The sequence below is a fragment of the Nomascus leucogenys genome, chromosome 16 (genome assembly GCF_006542625.1).
Source record: "Nomascus leucogenys isolate Asia chromosome 16, Asia_NLE_v1, whole genome shotgun sequence".
Classification (NCBI taxonomy): Eukaryota; Metazoa; Chordata; class Mammalia; order Primates; family Hylobatidae; genus Nomascus; species Nomascus leucogenys.
Genome location: NC_044396.1, coordinates 75,244,953 through 75,261,151, shown reverse-complemented (window position 1 = coordinate 75,261,151; position 16,199 = coordinate 75,244,953). Strand labels below are relative to the sequence as shown.

Genomic DNA, 16,199 nt, shown 5'->3' with positions numbered 1-16,199 from the left:
AGGTACAGGTGTGATTATAACCCAGAGCAGAATTAAAGATGGAACGTGACCCGGTTTTGTAGGATTTGAAAGTTGGATAAAGACTTGTTCTGGCTTTCAGACAGACAATTGCCAGGTGTGTCAAACCACCCCTAATCCTCTGGTGGAAATAGTATGTGTATCAGGGGGTCTTGGGAATCCAGAGCAATGGCACAGCCTGGTGTCGGGGGGTCTCAGAGGCTGTGTCACTCGGGCAAAGCTAGATCATGGTGCAGGAAGAAACAATCTCCAAATCGCAGTGGCTTAAACAACAAAGGTTTCATTCTTGCTCACTACATATCCATTGTGGGTTGGTGGGGTGGGAGTGGGGGATTCTGCTCATCGCTTAGGACCCCAGGCTGGCAGAGGAGGGCTTCAACTGGAGAGCTGCTTCCATGAGGCAACCTGTACCCAGGCTCTCAAAGCTTCTGCCCAGAAGTGATCCTCAGTCATTCTGCTCCGGGGCAGCCCCGACCTAACCTTCCAGCAGGCAGCGCATCACACATTACAGGTGCCCAGGAGAGGAGAAACTGCACCTTTGTCAACAAAGATGACCACGGAGGGGAGACTGCTGATGGAGGGTGGTCAGGAGTAGGGGGGCTTGTTCCTGCCTGCAGGTTCTCCCCTATCTCCCAGGACTGAGCTCGACACAGCCACAGGCTGAGGCCTTTGGAAAGCTGGGCTTGGGAGCTTCTGTGACCTGGCAAGTTTTGCCTTCCTTAAACTTTCTCAGCAGATGGTGAAATCTAATTTGGAATGTTCAGCCGGGCCCAGTCATTCTAACCTCATCTCAGCCATCAGCTGTGAAACAACAAGGTCAGGGCTGAAGTTGAGAAAGCCATCAGGAACCAAAGCGTTGTTTGTTTTTTTGTTTTTGTTTTGTTCTGTTTACTTTCAGGAACTAAGGAAAAAAGTGAAGGACAGGAATACAGTAATTAATAATAATAATAATAATAATAAAAGAAACCAGAAGCCAAGATGCCCCAGACCATGCTGGGAGCAGTGGAGAATTGAAACAGAGGGATGGATGGGCAGACGGGACTGGGGAGGGTGCCACAGGCCGTCAGGGGTCAAAGGGCACCAGGAGGAAGAGCACTGTGCTCTCGGCCCTCCACAGCGAAGGCTGAGCTTCCCCCTCAAAAACAGACAAGGGAGGAGAGGGCCTAGAAACAGGAGAAGGATGTGGAGTTGGCACCTGCTCCCCTCTGGCTGCCCAGCGTGGATCACATACCACTGACCCCGCTATCACACCTGAGGTGCAGGGTTAACTGTTACTTTCTCTGGGAAGTGTCCCTGATGTCCCACCCACCACAGGGCTGGCCAACCCTCTTCTATGCTCTCTCTCTTTTTTTTTTTTTTTTTTTTTTTTCTGTGATGGATCTCCCTTTGTTGCCCAGGCTGGAGTGCAGTGATGCAATCTCAGCTCATTGCAACCTCCGCTTCTTGGGTTCAAGCAATTCTCCTGTCTTAGCCTAATTTTTGTATTTTTAGTAGAGATGCGGGGTGTGGGGGTAGTTTCACCATATTGGTCAGGCTGGTCTCGAGACCAGGTAATCCACCTGACCTCAGGTAATCCACCCGACCTCAGGTAACCCACCCACCTTGGCCTCCCAAAGTTCTGGGATTACAGGCATGAGCCGCCACGCCCAGCCCCTCCTTTATGCTTTCTAAGCATCCTATATTTCTTTGCATTCAGCTAGGCTGTGCCCTCAGGACCTAGTTCCACCCCAGGAACAAAGAGGGGCACTGTGAATTGAGAAGGAATGAATGATGGGGCTTGTGAGGTTCAGCATTTATTCCTCAGGAGGTGACCAGGCTGGTCAGAGGCACCTGGATCTGGGGACCGCTGAGCCCTCCCTGCTGCTCAAGACTGGCCTGGGCACTGCAGTGGGGCCAGTCCTGGCCCCTGACAACTCAAGCTCCCAGGTCCAGTCTAGACTCCAGGGACCTCCAGGCCAGCCCAAGGCTCTTTGAAGCAAGAATCTGAGTCTACTAAACTGCCTTGTCCAACCTGACCTCCCTAACTCCTCAGCTAGCTCCATCCCTGGTGGCTACAGCTTCAGATGGCTCCCCCATACAACTCACAGATACGGGTTCTGGGGCCTCACCCCTAACTCATCGGGCCCAGGGATACCCTAGTATTAGCCTTTCCTAGGAGGAGGAGTTTCCCCAACTCTCCTGAAACATCCAGAACGTTCCCACACCTTCTCCTCAGTCTGTCTTTCCTGAATTTCTTGAGAGTGGACCATTCCTGGGCACTGGGAACCAGAAGTACCAACCTATCATCTACCTCCCGGTGCCTCTGTTTACCCATTTGTAAAACTTGGGCTGCATTTCCTGCTTCTTAGGGAGTTTTGGGGACCATTAATATTAAAGCCCGGGATGATCTCTGGAAGACAGGGACTCTGTTTTCATGATTTTGTCCTCTAGCTGCCCCACAACCTCCCTGGAACCTTCTGGAATGTGCTGCACAGGTCAAACTAGAGCAGGGAACCCAAGGACTGGTGAGGGCGGGTAAGTGGATGGCCTGGGGCCTGGGAACATTGAACCATGGCAATGATTTTGAGTGTCTTTTCAAAGGGAAGTGGCTCAACGCCACTCGTCGTTGAGGTGGGTCTTTGGGCTTCAGGGAGTGCCCAGCCCTGGGCCTGAGGAGGGCAGCAGGGGAAGGGACCTTCAGAAGTGAGGGGAGGCCTGCAGGAAGGGCCTCCAGGTGGGAGTCAGCCTCGGCACCAGGCCCAGCTGCTCCAGCTGCAGCCGCGTGGGCCTGTAGGCCCCCAGGTTGCTGTAGACGGCGGCGGGCGGGCCGTCGTGGGGCCGCGGGGAGAGGTGGGCCTGGGGACTCGGGGCTCCCCAAGGGCCGTGGTGGGGCTGGAACCGGGGCGGTGGAGGCGGGTGTGGGGCCGCGGGGCTGCCGGGCCCCGAAGACGCCGACACACTTCGGGTACGGGGGTGGCTGCCCGCCGAGCGGCCGCTGAAGGGGTTGGAGGACGTGCGGTCACTGGCTGAGCCACTGCTGCTGCTGAGGCGGCCATTGGCCGGGGCTGCTCCGGGCGGGACGGGGGCGACCAGCCGCGGGGACTTCAGGCCCATCACGGGCTTGGAGGAGGCGTAGAGGTGGCGGAACTCCTCGTCAAACAGCTCCACCGCCTGGCCTGTGAACTTGGAGAGGATGTTCCGGTGCACGTGTCCGCAGAGCCAGGTGAAGCTGGAGGGGAAGAGGAGAGAGAGTGATGAGGAGAAGGTGGCAGGAGGGGGAGGGGAGGAAGAGGGAGGTAGGAGGGGGAGGAAGGAGAAGGAGGGAGAGGTAAAGTGGGAGGGGGAAGAGGAGGAGGAGGAGGGGAGGGGGAAGGGAAGTGGGAAGGGGAGGAGGAAGAAGAGGAGGAAGAAGAGGAGGAAGAGGAGGGGAGGGGGAGGAGGAGGAAGAGGAGGACAGATAGGAGGCTTCGCCGGCCCAGGCCCCAAGATCCTCCTGGGGGACCAGTCTGGGAGTTGTGGGTCCCCTCCCGGGACAGAGACGTAAGGGGACCAACCCATGCCCACTGCCCCTCCTCTCGGGCTCATTTCATCCTGGCAGAAACCCTGAGAGGGAGACATTGCGACACCTCTCTTACAGATGACAAAACTGAGGCTCAGGGGCCAGAATGTGTTTGCAGGTGAATAATTAAGATGCCAGAGCGAATCCCTGGCCTCAAGGCTCCCTCCTGGTGCTCAGATTGCAGCCCCTTAGAGGCTCCCTGAGAAGGCAGAAGGGGGCTGAGTCCCAGGCGCCCGGACTCTGTGCTCAGGGTAGTTACCCAGCAGCCGGGGCCTTCTCGTCTCCACCTGTGGAATGCGGAGCGCCAGCGCCTTTAACCACACAAGGGTAGGGGGGAAAGCCCCTGCAAAAGGCGGCTGCTCTTGGGAAGCCGGGCTGTGTTTTCATGAAAATCTAAAGCGTTCCTGAAAGAGGATTCGGCTTCATTTTCAGGCATAGGGACCCAGCAGGGATGAGTGGAGGAGGAGCACCATGAGCCTCCCGGAGACGCTGACAGGAGTGGTTTATGGAGGAAGCACCCAGACACGGGGCAGGGGCTGTCAGGGGGAGGGGTGGTGGAAGACACCCTCAAGGAGAGGCCTGGGGCCACCACTTATAGGTTTTAGGGAAAAACAAAATGCCTAAGGCAGTTATTACTTTGTGTGATTCCAAGATTTTTTTTTTTTTTTTTTTGAGAGTCTTACTCTGTCACCCAGGCTGGAGTGCAATGGTGCGATCTCTTCCCACTGCAACCTCTGCCTCTCGGGTTCAAACGATTATTCTGCCTCAACCTCCCGAGTAGCTGGGATTACAGGCGCCCGCCACCACGCCCAGCTAATTTTTGTATTTTTAGTAGAGACGGGGGTTCACCATGTTGGCCAGGCTGGTCTCGAACTCCTGACCTCGTGATCCTCCCGCCTCGGCCTCCCAAAGTGCTGGGATTACAGGCGTGAGCCACGGCGCCCGGCCTGCTTCCCAGATTTAACTCAAAATCTTTTCTGTTTCCGATGGAAAACTCCTTTCGTTCCTCCCCCTGCTCCCTCAATGCCTGAAACTCTGGTAACAGCATAGACCCCTCCCCCCATCCAGAGCACCAGGCTAGAGGCTCCTGGGCTCCTGCTCAGGTGAACTTGAAGCAAGGGGAGGAGGATGGTTGGGGGAATGGTCGCCGAGCCGGGACAGCGCCAGAACTGAGCAGAAACGGGCCCGCCAAAGATAGGGTCGCAGCCCCCAGCCCCCAGCCCCCAGCCCACCTGTCTTGCCACCCAAAGGCCTGGCCTCAGCCCGGGGATGGGAGTTCTCTGCTCTGTGAGGCAGGGCGGGGCCTCACAAGGCTCGGATAATCCTGGGAACAGCGATGAGGCTTTGTTTAAACCTCACCTCCCGCCGGGAACCACCCACACCCCCAGAGCGGTGAGCAGCTGATGCGGAGCCAAGGGCCAGCTGCGCCACGGGACAGGAGGCAAGCGCAGGGACAAAGGGCCGCTCTGCACTCAGAAGCCAGTCGCCCTATGTTGTCTGAATCAGGCTGCATGGGGCAACATAGCTGCTGCTTTGCTCAACAGAACAAGTCCAAAGAACAAGTCCAAAGACGTCCTGGCAACTCCTCAGGTCCCCAGCACCTGTGTCCCCGATTGCACTGTGCCCCACCCCAGAGCCCCCCGACACCTGCACACCTGCACATCTCATGCTTTAGCTTTTTTTTTTCTTTTCTTTTTTAATTTTTTTTGAGACGCAGTCTTGCTCTGTCGCCCAGGCTGGATTGCAGTGGCGTGATCTCAGCTCATCGCAACCTCTGCCTCCTGGGTTAAAGCAATTCTCTGCCTCAGTCTCCAGAGTGGTAGCTGGGATTACAGGTGCTCGCCACCACACCCGGCTAATTTTTGTATTTTTAGTAGAGACAGGGTTTCGCCATCTTGGCCAGCCTGGTCTTGAACTACTGACCTCGTGATCCACTTGCCTCGGCCTGCCAGAATGCTGGGATTACAGGTGTGAGGCACTGCACCTGGCCATGCTTTAGCTTTTATACTTTTGATCACAGCCCATGAGCAGAAATACGTTTCCTTTCTTTCTTTCTTTTTTTTTTTTTTGAGACAGAGTCTGGCTCTGTCGCCCAGGCTGTAGTGCAGTGGCGCGATCTCGGCTCACTGCAAGCTCCGCCTCCCGGGTTCATGCCATTCTCCTGCCTCAGCCTCCCAAGTAGCTGGGACTACAGGCGCCCACCACCATGCCCGGCTAATTTTTTTGTATTATTAGTAGAGACGGGGTTTCACCGTGTTAGCCAGGATGGTCTCGATCTCCTGACCTCGTGATCCACCCGCCTCGGCCTCCCAAAGTGCTGGGATGACAGGCGTGAGCCACCGCACCCGGCCAATACATTTTATTTCTATTGTTGTTTGGCCCATAAGTACGTAGCATTCACTTAATCATCTTTGGCTCGTGACAAAACTCTACTCATTGGTCTATCCATCACCCATTTTCACTTATTTAACTATTTAATTGGTGATTTTAAGTAATATAGTAAGCACGTGGCCAGGTGCGGTGGCTCACGCTTGTAATCCCAGCACTTTGGGAGGCCGAGGCGGGTGGATCATGAGGTCAGGAGATCGAGACCACGGTGAAACCCCGTCTCTACTAAAAATACAAAAAAAATTAGCCAGGCGTTGTGGCGGGCGCCTGTAGTCCAGCTACTCGAGAGGCTGAGCAGGAGAATGCGTGAACCCGGAGCTTGCAGTGGCCAGATTGCCACTGCACTCCAGCCTGGGCGACAGACGAACTCCGTCTCAAAACAAACAAACAAACAAAAAAGATGTCTTTCTTTTTTCTTTTCTTTCTTTCTTTCTTTTTTTTTTTGAGACAGATCTCATTCTGTCCCCCAGGCTGGAGTGCAATGGCTTGATCTCAGCTCACTGCAACGTCTGCCTCCCAGATTCAAGTGGTCCTCCCGCCTCAGCCTCCCAAGTAGCTGGGACTACAGGTGCGTGCCACCACACCCAGCTAATTTTTGTATTTTTAGTAGAGACAGGATTTTATCATGTTGGCCAGGCTGGTCTTGAACTCTTGACCTCAGGTGATCCACCTTCCTTGTCCTCCCAGGGTGCTGGGATTACAGATGTGAACCACCACACCCAGCCAAGATGTCTTTCAATGAACCAACATTCTTAATTGTAATATAGTCAGATTAAGCAAACTTTTATGGTCAATGCTTTTTTTTTTTAATGTGTGTATGTTTTCTTTTGAAAGAAATCTACTAAGAGTTTTAGTTTATTTTCAACATTCAAATTATTTTTGTCTATTGCAAGTTGATTTGTAAACAAATGAGTGCGTGGTGGGTAGTAATCCGGTTTTACATTCGGGGAGTTATTTTTTCCAGTTCCTCCTTTCCCCACTGCTCTGGCGTGCCCTGTGGTGTGTGAGTCTGTGCCTGAGCTTTCTGTTCTGTGTGTCAATTTGTCCCTCCTCCAATGACACATTGTCTTGATCACTGCAGTTTCATGACAAGTTCTGAACTCTGGTAGGGCAAGTCCTCCCTGCTTGTTATTCTTCTTTGGATTTATCTTGGTTATTCTTGGAAGAGCACATTTTTCATCATGACCCACAAGTACATAACCACTCAATAATTTCCAGAACATCCTTTACCTCAGCGTGCTCTGATTATTTTTATTCTATTCCGTGTCATTGAAAAAAAATGCTAGACATCACTAAATTGATTTCACACCCCACTAATGGATGGTGAGGCACAGTTTGAAAAACTGTATTCTTTCAGGACACTGAATGGTCAGAACCCAATGTGCTTTTATTCATTCATTCAACAAATATTCGTGGCCATGTATAATGTATCAGGTGCTGTATTTACTGTACTTCATGCCAGGAAAGCAACAGAGAAGAAAACATACCCAGTCCAGTCCCTGACCTCATGTCGTTTACAATCTTGGCTAATCAAGTTCACAAATAAATGATTCCAAATCATGATGGGAGTGAAGCCATAGAGGATAAGAGGGCTCAGGGTGGGGTGATCAGAGGTCTCTGAGGCAATGATCTGGAAGCTGCCACCTACAAGATGAGGAGTTAGCAAGATAGAGACAGCAGGAATGAGCTCTCCGACAGAGGGCGTGAAAGCAAGTGCAAAGGCCGAGACTCAAAAGAGCAGGAAAGACTGAGGAAGCGGCCAGTGTGGCTCCAACACAGTGGAGGAGTGGGGGAATCCTACTGAGATAGAGGCCCTGGTAAGGATGTAGATTTTTGTTGTTGTTCCTAGGAGCAGTGGCAAGTATTGAAGGATTTTAAAGTGGTTTGATCTGGTTTGTATTTCTGCTCCTGGGAGAGAAAACCCATGGGTGGCAGTGGGGGCAGGGCAGGAGGCCAATTAGAAGCAAGGATGATGTCTTGCTGTTGTTCCCCGTGCTGTTCCCAATGCCCAATTTTGCCTGCCTCTTCCCCACCAGGGCTGAAATAATTCTCATCCTTCAAGGCCCAACTCCAGCCAATGGCACTGACCTCCCAGACCTGCCAGGCAGAAGCGGTGGCTCCCTCTCAGCTGACCCCAGAGCACTTCCTTAGCTCCTGCTGATCTCGGAGCACACAAACCAATCCACTCTGGCCACTCAGCAATTTTTCTTGATGGCCCTGGCATGGCACCTATGCTGGGGTCAGACCCTCAACCAGCCCTTCAGTGTTGAAATGCACAACCTCAGCCCTTTAGCCTCAGCGGAGGAGGCAGGGCTCTTCAGTTTGGGAGAACCATATACAACCAAAAGGAGGGGCCAAAATATCTGAAGCCCCCAGGTAGCGGGGCTAAAAGAAAGGGATAAATGGCCTCTTCTGTTTTTTTTTTTACTGGAAACAACTCTAAGGGGAGACTGGTCCCAGGGAAGACGATCCCCTGAAAGGCTAGTAAGCAGATCACCTTTGAATGTCAAGGGCAAAATCATTGTTGGTGTCCTTGCTCCTTCCAGGAGCTGGCTCCTCCACAGCTCTCAGGAATGACAGTAAACACAAACGGCCCTGCATGTATTCAGGCTATGGCCACCTTTCTCCTGGGCTGCACATCAGGCTAACAAGCCCAGCCCTCAGCTTCACAGGGATTGGAGAGCTGGTGACCCTAGTCAAGGAAGCTGGTGACCCTAGATCGGTTGCCTCCCCTCTCTGTGCCTAAATCCCCCACCCTACTTCTGTCAATTAGGAGGATGATGCCTTCTTTAAAGTGTTGTCATAAAGATTAAATCCTTATTAAAGTCTGTTTCTGTTTTGTTTTTTTTTTTTTGAGACAGTCTCGCTCTGTCACCTAGGCTGGAGTGGATCTCGGCTCACTACAACCTCTGCCTCCCAGGTTCAAGCAATTCTACTGCCTCAGCCTCCCAAGTAGCTGGAATTACAGGCACCTGCCGCCACACCTGGCTAATTTTTTGTATTTTTTAGTAGAGACAGGGTTTTGCCATGTTGGCCAGGCTGGCCTTGAATTCCTGACCTCAGGTGATTCACCCGCCTCGGCCTCCCAAAGTGCTGGAATTACAGGCGTAAGCCATCGCACCCAGCCTGATTTTTTATATTTTTAGTAGAGATGGGGTTTCACCATGTTGGCCTGGCTGGTCTCAAACTCCTGACCTCAAGTGACCCACCCTGCTCAGCCTCCCAAAGTGTTGGAGTTACAGGCATGAGCCACCACACCCGCCCTTATGAAAGTTCTGATCACACCTGGCCCAGTCCCTGACATCCTTCAGCGATGTTAGTTCTGCTTCCTCCTGCCCCTGCCCAGGGCAAGGGCCCCCCAGCTGCGTGATGGACTCTGGAAGGGCAAGTGCAAATTAAAAATGAGATGCTTAATTCTACCCACTGAAAATAAGGGAAGAGACCTTCCCCTTCTTCCTTTTCTACTTCAAAAATTTTAGCTGTATGCAAATCACACTCCATCTTCCGGTGTTCTGGAAGAAGATGGGCCTGACTGCAGCTGTCCTCTGACTCCACAAGCAGAACCTCCCTACTGTAATGGGTTGGATCCACTTCACTATATAAAAGAGTGAGGTTTTGTTCTGCCTGCTGTCTCTGTAGTGAGTTGCCCATCACGTGCATCATATTCTGGTCAAATGCTTACTTGATAACACAATTGTTTTCCTTCACTTCTACTTTCGTAGGGAAGTTTTCTGAGAGGAGATTTTGTTTTTCATTTTAATTCCCCAGCAGCTCCTGTAAGACAGGGAGAGATGAACTCCACTCCCGTCTGCCTTGTGTGGAAATGGTTTCAGACTTCTCTGCTGGCTTCTTTACTCGGAGAGTGGGCTGGGCAGCGGGGCTGAGAGGGGTTAGGGGTTGGGGGCTGGGGGAAGGCATGTTTCTCCAGCACTTTCCCTCTAACAAACCCTGCAGAAGGATAACACACAGGAAGGGCCCTTACCTCCTGGAATAATGCTTCACAAATAAAAAAATTAGAATACTTTCATAATAATAGCTCTTTTCTTTCTTCTTCTTCTTCTTTTTTTTTTTTTTTTTTTTTTTTTGAGACAGAATTTCGCTCTTGTTGCCCAGGCTGGAGTGCAATGGCGCGATCTCGGCTCACTGCAACCTCTGCCTCCTAGGTTCAAGCTATTCTCCTGCCTCAGCCTCCTGAGTAGCTGGGATTACAGGCATGGGCCACCACAAATGGCTAATTTTGTATTTTTAGTAGAGATGGGGTTTCTCCATGTTGGTCTGGCTGGTCTCGAACCCCCTACCTCAGGTGATCTGCCCACCTCAGCCTCCCAAAGTGCTGGGATTACAGGCGTGAGCCACCGTGCCCGGCCGATGATAGCTCTTTCCTAATTCACAGAAACCCACTGGAAAGTGAGGTCGAACCACTTTATACAACAGACCAATGTTAGTTAAGCATAAAAATGCTGGTAACAGTAATAATCACGGCCTGCCTGGTAAAACTCACTAATCCTCTTCAAACAGACCCTGCTTGGAATTATTAATATCAAAATAAATTTGAAAGTATAGTAATACCAATGTCTTAAACAGCAATACACTCTTAAGTGACCTTTTTTTAGTGCATCTCAGATGCCCAGCAGCAAAGTATTTACACTTGCTGTTTTACTTAATTCTACAACAATTCTAATACAAATGGAGTGTGTTATTATTTTCCATTTTGTTCTGATGAGGAAACAGGCCCAGAGAGATGACAGGTACACAGCTATTAAAAGTTGGGAGGCTGAGGCAGGAGGATCACGAGGTCAGGAGATCGAGACCATGGTGAAACCCCGTCTCTACTAAAAACACAAAAAATTAGCCGGGCGTGGTGGCGGGCGCCTGTAGTCCCAGCTACTCGGAGAGGCTGAGGCAGGAGAATGGCATGAACCCGGGAGGCGGAGCTTGCAGTGAGCTGAGATTTCGCCACCGCACTCCAGCCTGGGCGACAGAGCGAGACTCCGTCTCAAAAAAAAAAAAAAGTTGGGTATAGAAGCTGGGAACAGTGGTTGATGCCTGTAATCCCAGTACTTTCGGAGGCCGAGGAGGGCGGATCACTTGAGGTCAAGAGTTCGAGACCAGCCTGGCCAACATAGTGAAACCCCCGTCTCTATTAAATATACAAGACAATTAGCTGGGTGTGGTGGTGCACGCCTGTAATTCCAGCTACTCAGGAGGCTGAGGTGGGAGTATTGCTTAAACCAGGAGGCTGAGGCTGCAGTGAGCCAAGATCACACCACCACCACTCTAGGCAACAGAGCGTTTCAAAGAAAAAGAGTGGGGTATGACCTAATACATTCAAATTCTTGTTCTTCTAGGGGAAAGCATAATGTATGAGATATTGTTTGGTTTAAAAGTGAAATGATATGGATTTGAGGATTCGTGGGTGGAACAATTCATATTTTGAGAAGTTGAAGACAGACATTCTGTTTTCCTGAAGGTGTTAAAGGGAAGTTTATCTTGGGAATGTGTTTCAGCTTAATCTGCCCAGCATTTGACACCATTTGGTAGAGGGAGGAAGCCCCCACTCCTAGTGCAGTTCTGATCTCCCTGAAATGTTTGAAATCCCTCCCAGTCGCTTAAGCTCCTTCATCAGTTTTCATCATGCGCACAGATAATGAGAACTTGTTTCTCAGCCTTTTATCTTTACATCTCTGTTTCCAAATGACTGTATTCCCAGGCCTTCTCCTTTCTTCCACAGAGATAACCGCCCCATGGTCGTGTGCAATGCAGCTAGTGGGTCCTGGGAGGGTGCAACATTTCTCAAAAATAATTGCCTAATCTTGAACTTTGGGGCAGGACGTTATAGATAAGAGCCTCTGGGTAAGAGGAGGTTTTTTAAAAAAACATCCAAACTTTGATCTATTGAAGTTCAGATCACTTTATTTATTTTTTATTTATTTATTTTTTTTTGAGGGAGAGTCTCACTCTGTCACCCAGGCTGGAGTGCAGTGGTGCAATCTCTGCTCACTGCAGCCTCTGCCTCCTGGGTTCAAAGTGATTCTCATGCCTCAGCCTCCCCAGCAGCTGGGATTACAGGTGCGTGTCACCATGCCCAGCTAATTTTTGTATTTTTAATAGACACAAAGTTTCACCATGTTGGCCAGGCTGGTCTCAAACTACTGACCTCAGGTAATCCACCCGCCTTGGCCTCTCAGAGTGCTGGGATTACAGGCGTGAGCCACAGCGCCCGGCCCAGATCACTTTAAAGTGTATCGTGTTTTGGGGCTACTGAGGAGACAGCTCAACTGCACCTGTTCTTTGATTTCAAACTGTACCTGTACCTGTTCTTTGATTTCTTCCCCACGTTCAGGGAATCCTCAGCTATTCTAGCCCTCAGCTCAACCTCCTTCTTCCCTTTAGTGATGCAAAACCTGAGTTCCCCAGGGAAGAATGTGTGCCTTGAAATGGAGTGTCAAGAGTGCTACAAGAATTCCTCAGCTAATATTCACAATCACCGAAAGGGAGAAACAACCCAATATCTATTGATTGATGACCAGATAAACCAAATGTGGTCCATCTGGTCCATGGAATATTGCTCAGCCATGAAAAGGGAGGAAGCACTGACACACGCTACAGCTCGGATGAGCCCGTTATGTTAAGTGAAAGAAGCCAGCCACAAAATGCCACATATTGAATGATAATTCCATTTACATGAAACACCCAGAACAGGCACTTACATGGGGACCCTCGGTGCTATGAAGGACATTCTAGACCTCAAGGCAAGCTGGGCAGGAAGGTGTGAACTGCACTTGTGTGAATGTGCCTCCTAAGCCATATTCTCTTTTTTTCCATAGCCTTGTTCTCCTACCTTCAAATTCTAAAAAGTTTGAGGACAGAATGACATATTTTAGAGATTCTTCTCTGAAAACTTGCCCCACCTTAGGCCTCAGTGAAGGGTAGCCATGTTTTTGCCACATGCCAAGTTCCCTTCTGCCACCCCTGCCCCAGCCACAGGTTACTGGACGCCAGACTCAGAGACAGCTCACCCACTGGTTGGTGATCTGGGCTGACAGAATGGTTGGACCAGGGGTGATGGTGGTGGGGGCTGGGCTGGGAAGCCCCAAAGTTTAGGGATGAGGAGGTCAGATTTAACTTATACAATCCATGAGGCAGGAGAGAGAACCAGAAAAAGTAGCTAAACAACAGGCCTGTGGACCCATGAAAGCCAGAGTGAGCAGCTTTTACCCTAGCTTTTCCCAGACTTGGGGAGGCCTGGCAGCCCCTGGTCCTGCCCTTGGCTGTGCCTGAGATTAACTGCCACAGCCTTACAACATTCCCTCCCTTCCGCCTTTACTTAGCCAGTTTAAGTAGATTTTCTGTGCCTTGCAGTGAAACAGACTTGACGAACTTAATAGGAACCAAAATGTGGAAAACAGTGCACGAAGGTCCTTGTTGTATTTGGGAAGAGAGGAGAATTATTACACAATTTTGGACTTTGTTTGGAAAATGTGCAAAGTATTTTAAAAACTGAAGGAGTCCCATTAAAAAAAGTAAAAATATAAATTATTAAGCTTTGTAGCAAGCAGAGAAAAAAAAAGGAGCTAAGAAAGAAGTAATATGAAAACCTCTCCATTCAACTGCAAACACAAAAGGGGAAAAGCAAAAAGTCAAAATATAAATATTAGAAATAAATCCAAATAGATCAGCAATCACAATAACTAAGTGGATTATACCTATTAAAAGATAGAGATGATAAAATTATACTTTTAAAACCTTTAATGAGGCTGGGAGCCGTGGCTCATGCCTGTAATCCCTGCACTTTGGGAGGGTGAGGTGGGTGGATCATCTGAGGTCAGGAGTTCGAGACCAGTCTGGCCATCGTGGCAAAAACCCATCTTTACTAAAAATGCAAAAATTAGCCGATCGTGGTGGCAGGCGCCTATAATCCCAGCTACGTGGGAGGCTGAGGCAGGAGAATCACCTGAACCTGGGAGGAGGAGGTTGCAGTGAACCGGGAATACACCACCGCACTCCAGCCTGGGTGACAGAGCAAGACTCCATCTCAAAAAAACAAAAATTAATGATACGTTGTTCACAAAAGACACACTTAAAATCTATCAGCAAGTTTGAAAATAATAGGATGGAGAGAAAGTTATACTCTGTGTTGTAGACTGAATGTCTGTTTCTGCTCCAGATTCATATTTGAAATCCTAATCCCCAGTGCGATGCTATTAGCATGTAGGGCCTTTGGGGCGTGATTAGGTCATGAAGGGAGAACCTTCAGGAATGGGGTTAGTGCCCTTGCAGAAGAGGCCCCAGTGAGCTCCCTCACCTTTTTTTTTACCATGAAGGGATAAAGATACACTTTCACTGTGTCACACAGTGAAAAGACAGCAGTCTATGAGGCAGAAGGTGGGCCTTCCCCAGACACTGAATCTGCCAGCACCTTGACCTAGGACTTCCCAGCCTTCAGGACTGTGAGTAATGGGTTTCCGTTGTTTATAAGCCACCCAGTCTATGGGATTTTATTATAGCAGCCCAAATGGACTAAGACATTGTACAAATATAAGCCCAAGGAAGACTGGAGGTAGCAATGTTAATATCATTAAAAGTGGAATTTCAGCTGAACCGCACTAATAAGGCTAAAGAAAGATAGCACATTTTAAATGTAAGGGTTTTTTTTTTTTCTTTTTCTCCTTTCTCTCTTTCCCTTTATGCTCATTTGTCTCTGGCTAGAGATTTGCCAGTGGGCTCCACCTAGCTTTGGAACAGCACTGCAAGCTCCCACTCCCTGGGGAAAGAGTGCATCCTTAACACCCCTGGAAGCCTGCCTTCCACTCCCAGCTTATCCCAATCTTTGTGCTCATATTTCACTGGTCACTGCTATGTGTTTGCAGCAGAGGAAGTAAGGTAAGATGCAACCAGTTGCCCCCTCTGCACTCTCCGTCACACTCATCACCTTCCTAAACAAATGTTCCCAAATGACCTTCGGCTGTTCCTCCCTTCCTCAATTGCTCTCTCATTTCATCCCTCCCACAAAACCCACCATCAAATCCACTTCCATAATGCCACCACTGAGAACATTTCAAAGAATATCTTTTAAGCTCTGAAGTCAAGTTTCAAAGGCAGACACAGGCAAGGTAGCATTGTTAGAATAAATGGGTGGTCAGTCATTTGGATATAGGAGTCTATGTGTGAGGGTCTAAACACAAATTGAGGCCGGGCACAGGGGCTCATGCCTATAATCTCAACACCTTGGGAGGCTGAGGCTGGTGGGTTGCTTGAGCAAATAATAAAAATTTAAAAAATAAAATGGGGCTGGGCGCAGTGGCTCACGCCTGTAATCTCAGCACGTTGGGAGGCCACATGGGTGGACCACCTGAGGTCAGGAGTTTCATACCAGCCTGGCCAACACGATGAAACCCTGTCTCTACTAAATATACAAAAATTCACTGGGTGTGGTGGCGGGTGCCTGCAATCCCAGCTACCTGGGGGGCTGAGGGAGGAGAATCGCTTGAATCCTGGAGGTGGAGGTTGCATTGAGCTGTGATTGCACCATTGCACTCCAGCCTGGGTGACAGGGCGAGACTCCATCTCAAAAAAAAAAAAAGCAATGGGATGTGCACACACACAACTAAACAAATTGCATCAATTTATAATCACATCTAAGATATCCGAGGAGGGAAAACAAGAAGATTCTATGTCCTATTGCAGTATCAAGGGAAACAGAGGCACCTGGAAATGCCTCTCTACCTGGAATTCCTGCCAGAAAGGGCCTACGTTTCCTGCCTCTCGCCCCATCTATGCGATGCAGCTCCAGCTCCAGACAAAGGGAGACCTCCTGGGAGCTGCTGGGGTGTGTGTGTCTGAGCAGCGGGAGCTGGTCTGCACCTCGCTCAGCCCTTGTCCTCCAGGAATCTTTGACAGGAGATGAATCTAGGGCTCACCTGTAAGATCCAGTCAGGACAAATCTCCAGTCTGAGATGATGAACTTCTCCCGGATTTGGCCAGCGAATTTCCTGCCTGACTTGGCACAGTACACCTCTCCTTCCACACTCCGGATGGAAATGTTCTGTTGGAGGGAAAGTCAAAGTGTCACTTCCTAATTCTGTTTATAGAGCTACATCTGGGCTTCAGGCTGGATGTTTATGTTCCCCTTACCCCCATTCTGTGTTGAAGCCTAATCCCCAGGGTGATGGTACTAGAAGGTGGGGCCTTTGGGAGGAGATTAGGTCATGAAGATGGAGCGCTCGTGAATGGGAGGAGTGCCTTATAAAGGAGG

General features: G+C 49.9%; 1 protein-coding gene and 1 long non-coding RNA gene across 5 annotated transcripts in view; one reads left to right on the top strand and one right to left on the bottom strand.

The window, feature by feature from the left end:
* Positions 1-277: 277 nt before the first annotated feature.
* Positions 278-16,199, bottom strand: part of FAM83A (family with sequence similarity 83 member A) — a 32,823-nt gene continuing 16,901 nt past the window's right edge. The window contains exons 4-6 of one of the 4 annotated variants that reach the window (XM_012506632.1): positions 15,865-15,989; positions 2,967-3,226; positions 278-919 (exon numbers count right to left, since the gene is read on the bottom strand). In XM_012506632.1, coding sequence (XP_012362086.1) covers positions 816-919; positions 2,967-3,226; positions 15,865-15,989 — 489 coding nt within the window. In that variant the 3' untranslated portion in view covers positions 278-815. Of the gene's footprint in view, positions 3,227-7,310; positions 7,589-15,864; positions 15,990-16,199 lie in introns of those variants that run through there. The other 3 variants (XM_012506636.2, XM_003256172.4, XM_030795027.1) reach the window with 3 other exon arrangements.
* LOC105739742 lies at positions 7,231-8,773 on the top strand. The gene is made up of 3 exons (XR_001115695.2): positions 7,231-7,761; positions 7,981-8,320; positions 8,491-8,773. It is a non-coding gene; the product is annotated as an uncharacterized LOC105739742 (long non-coding RNA).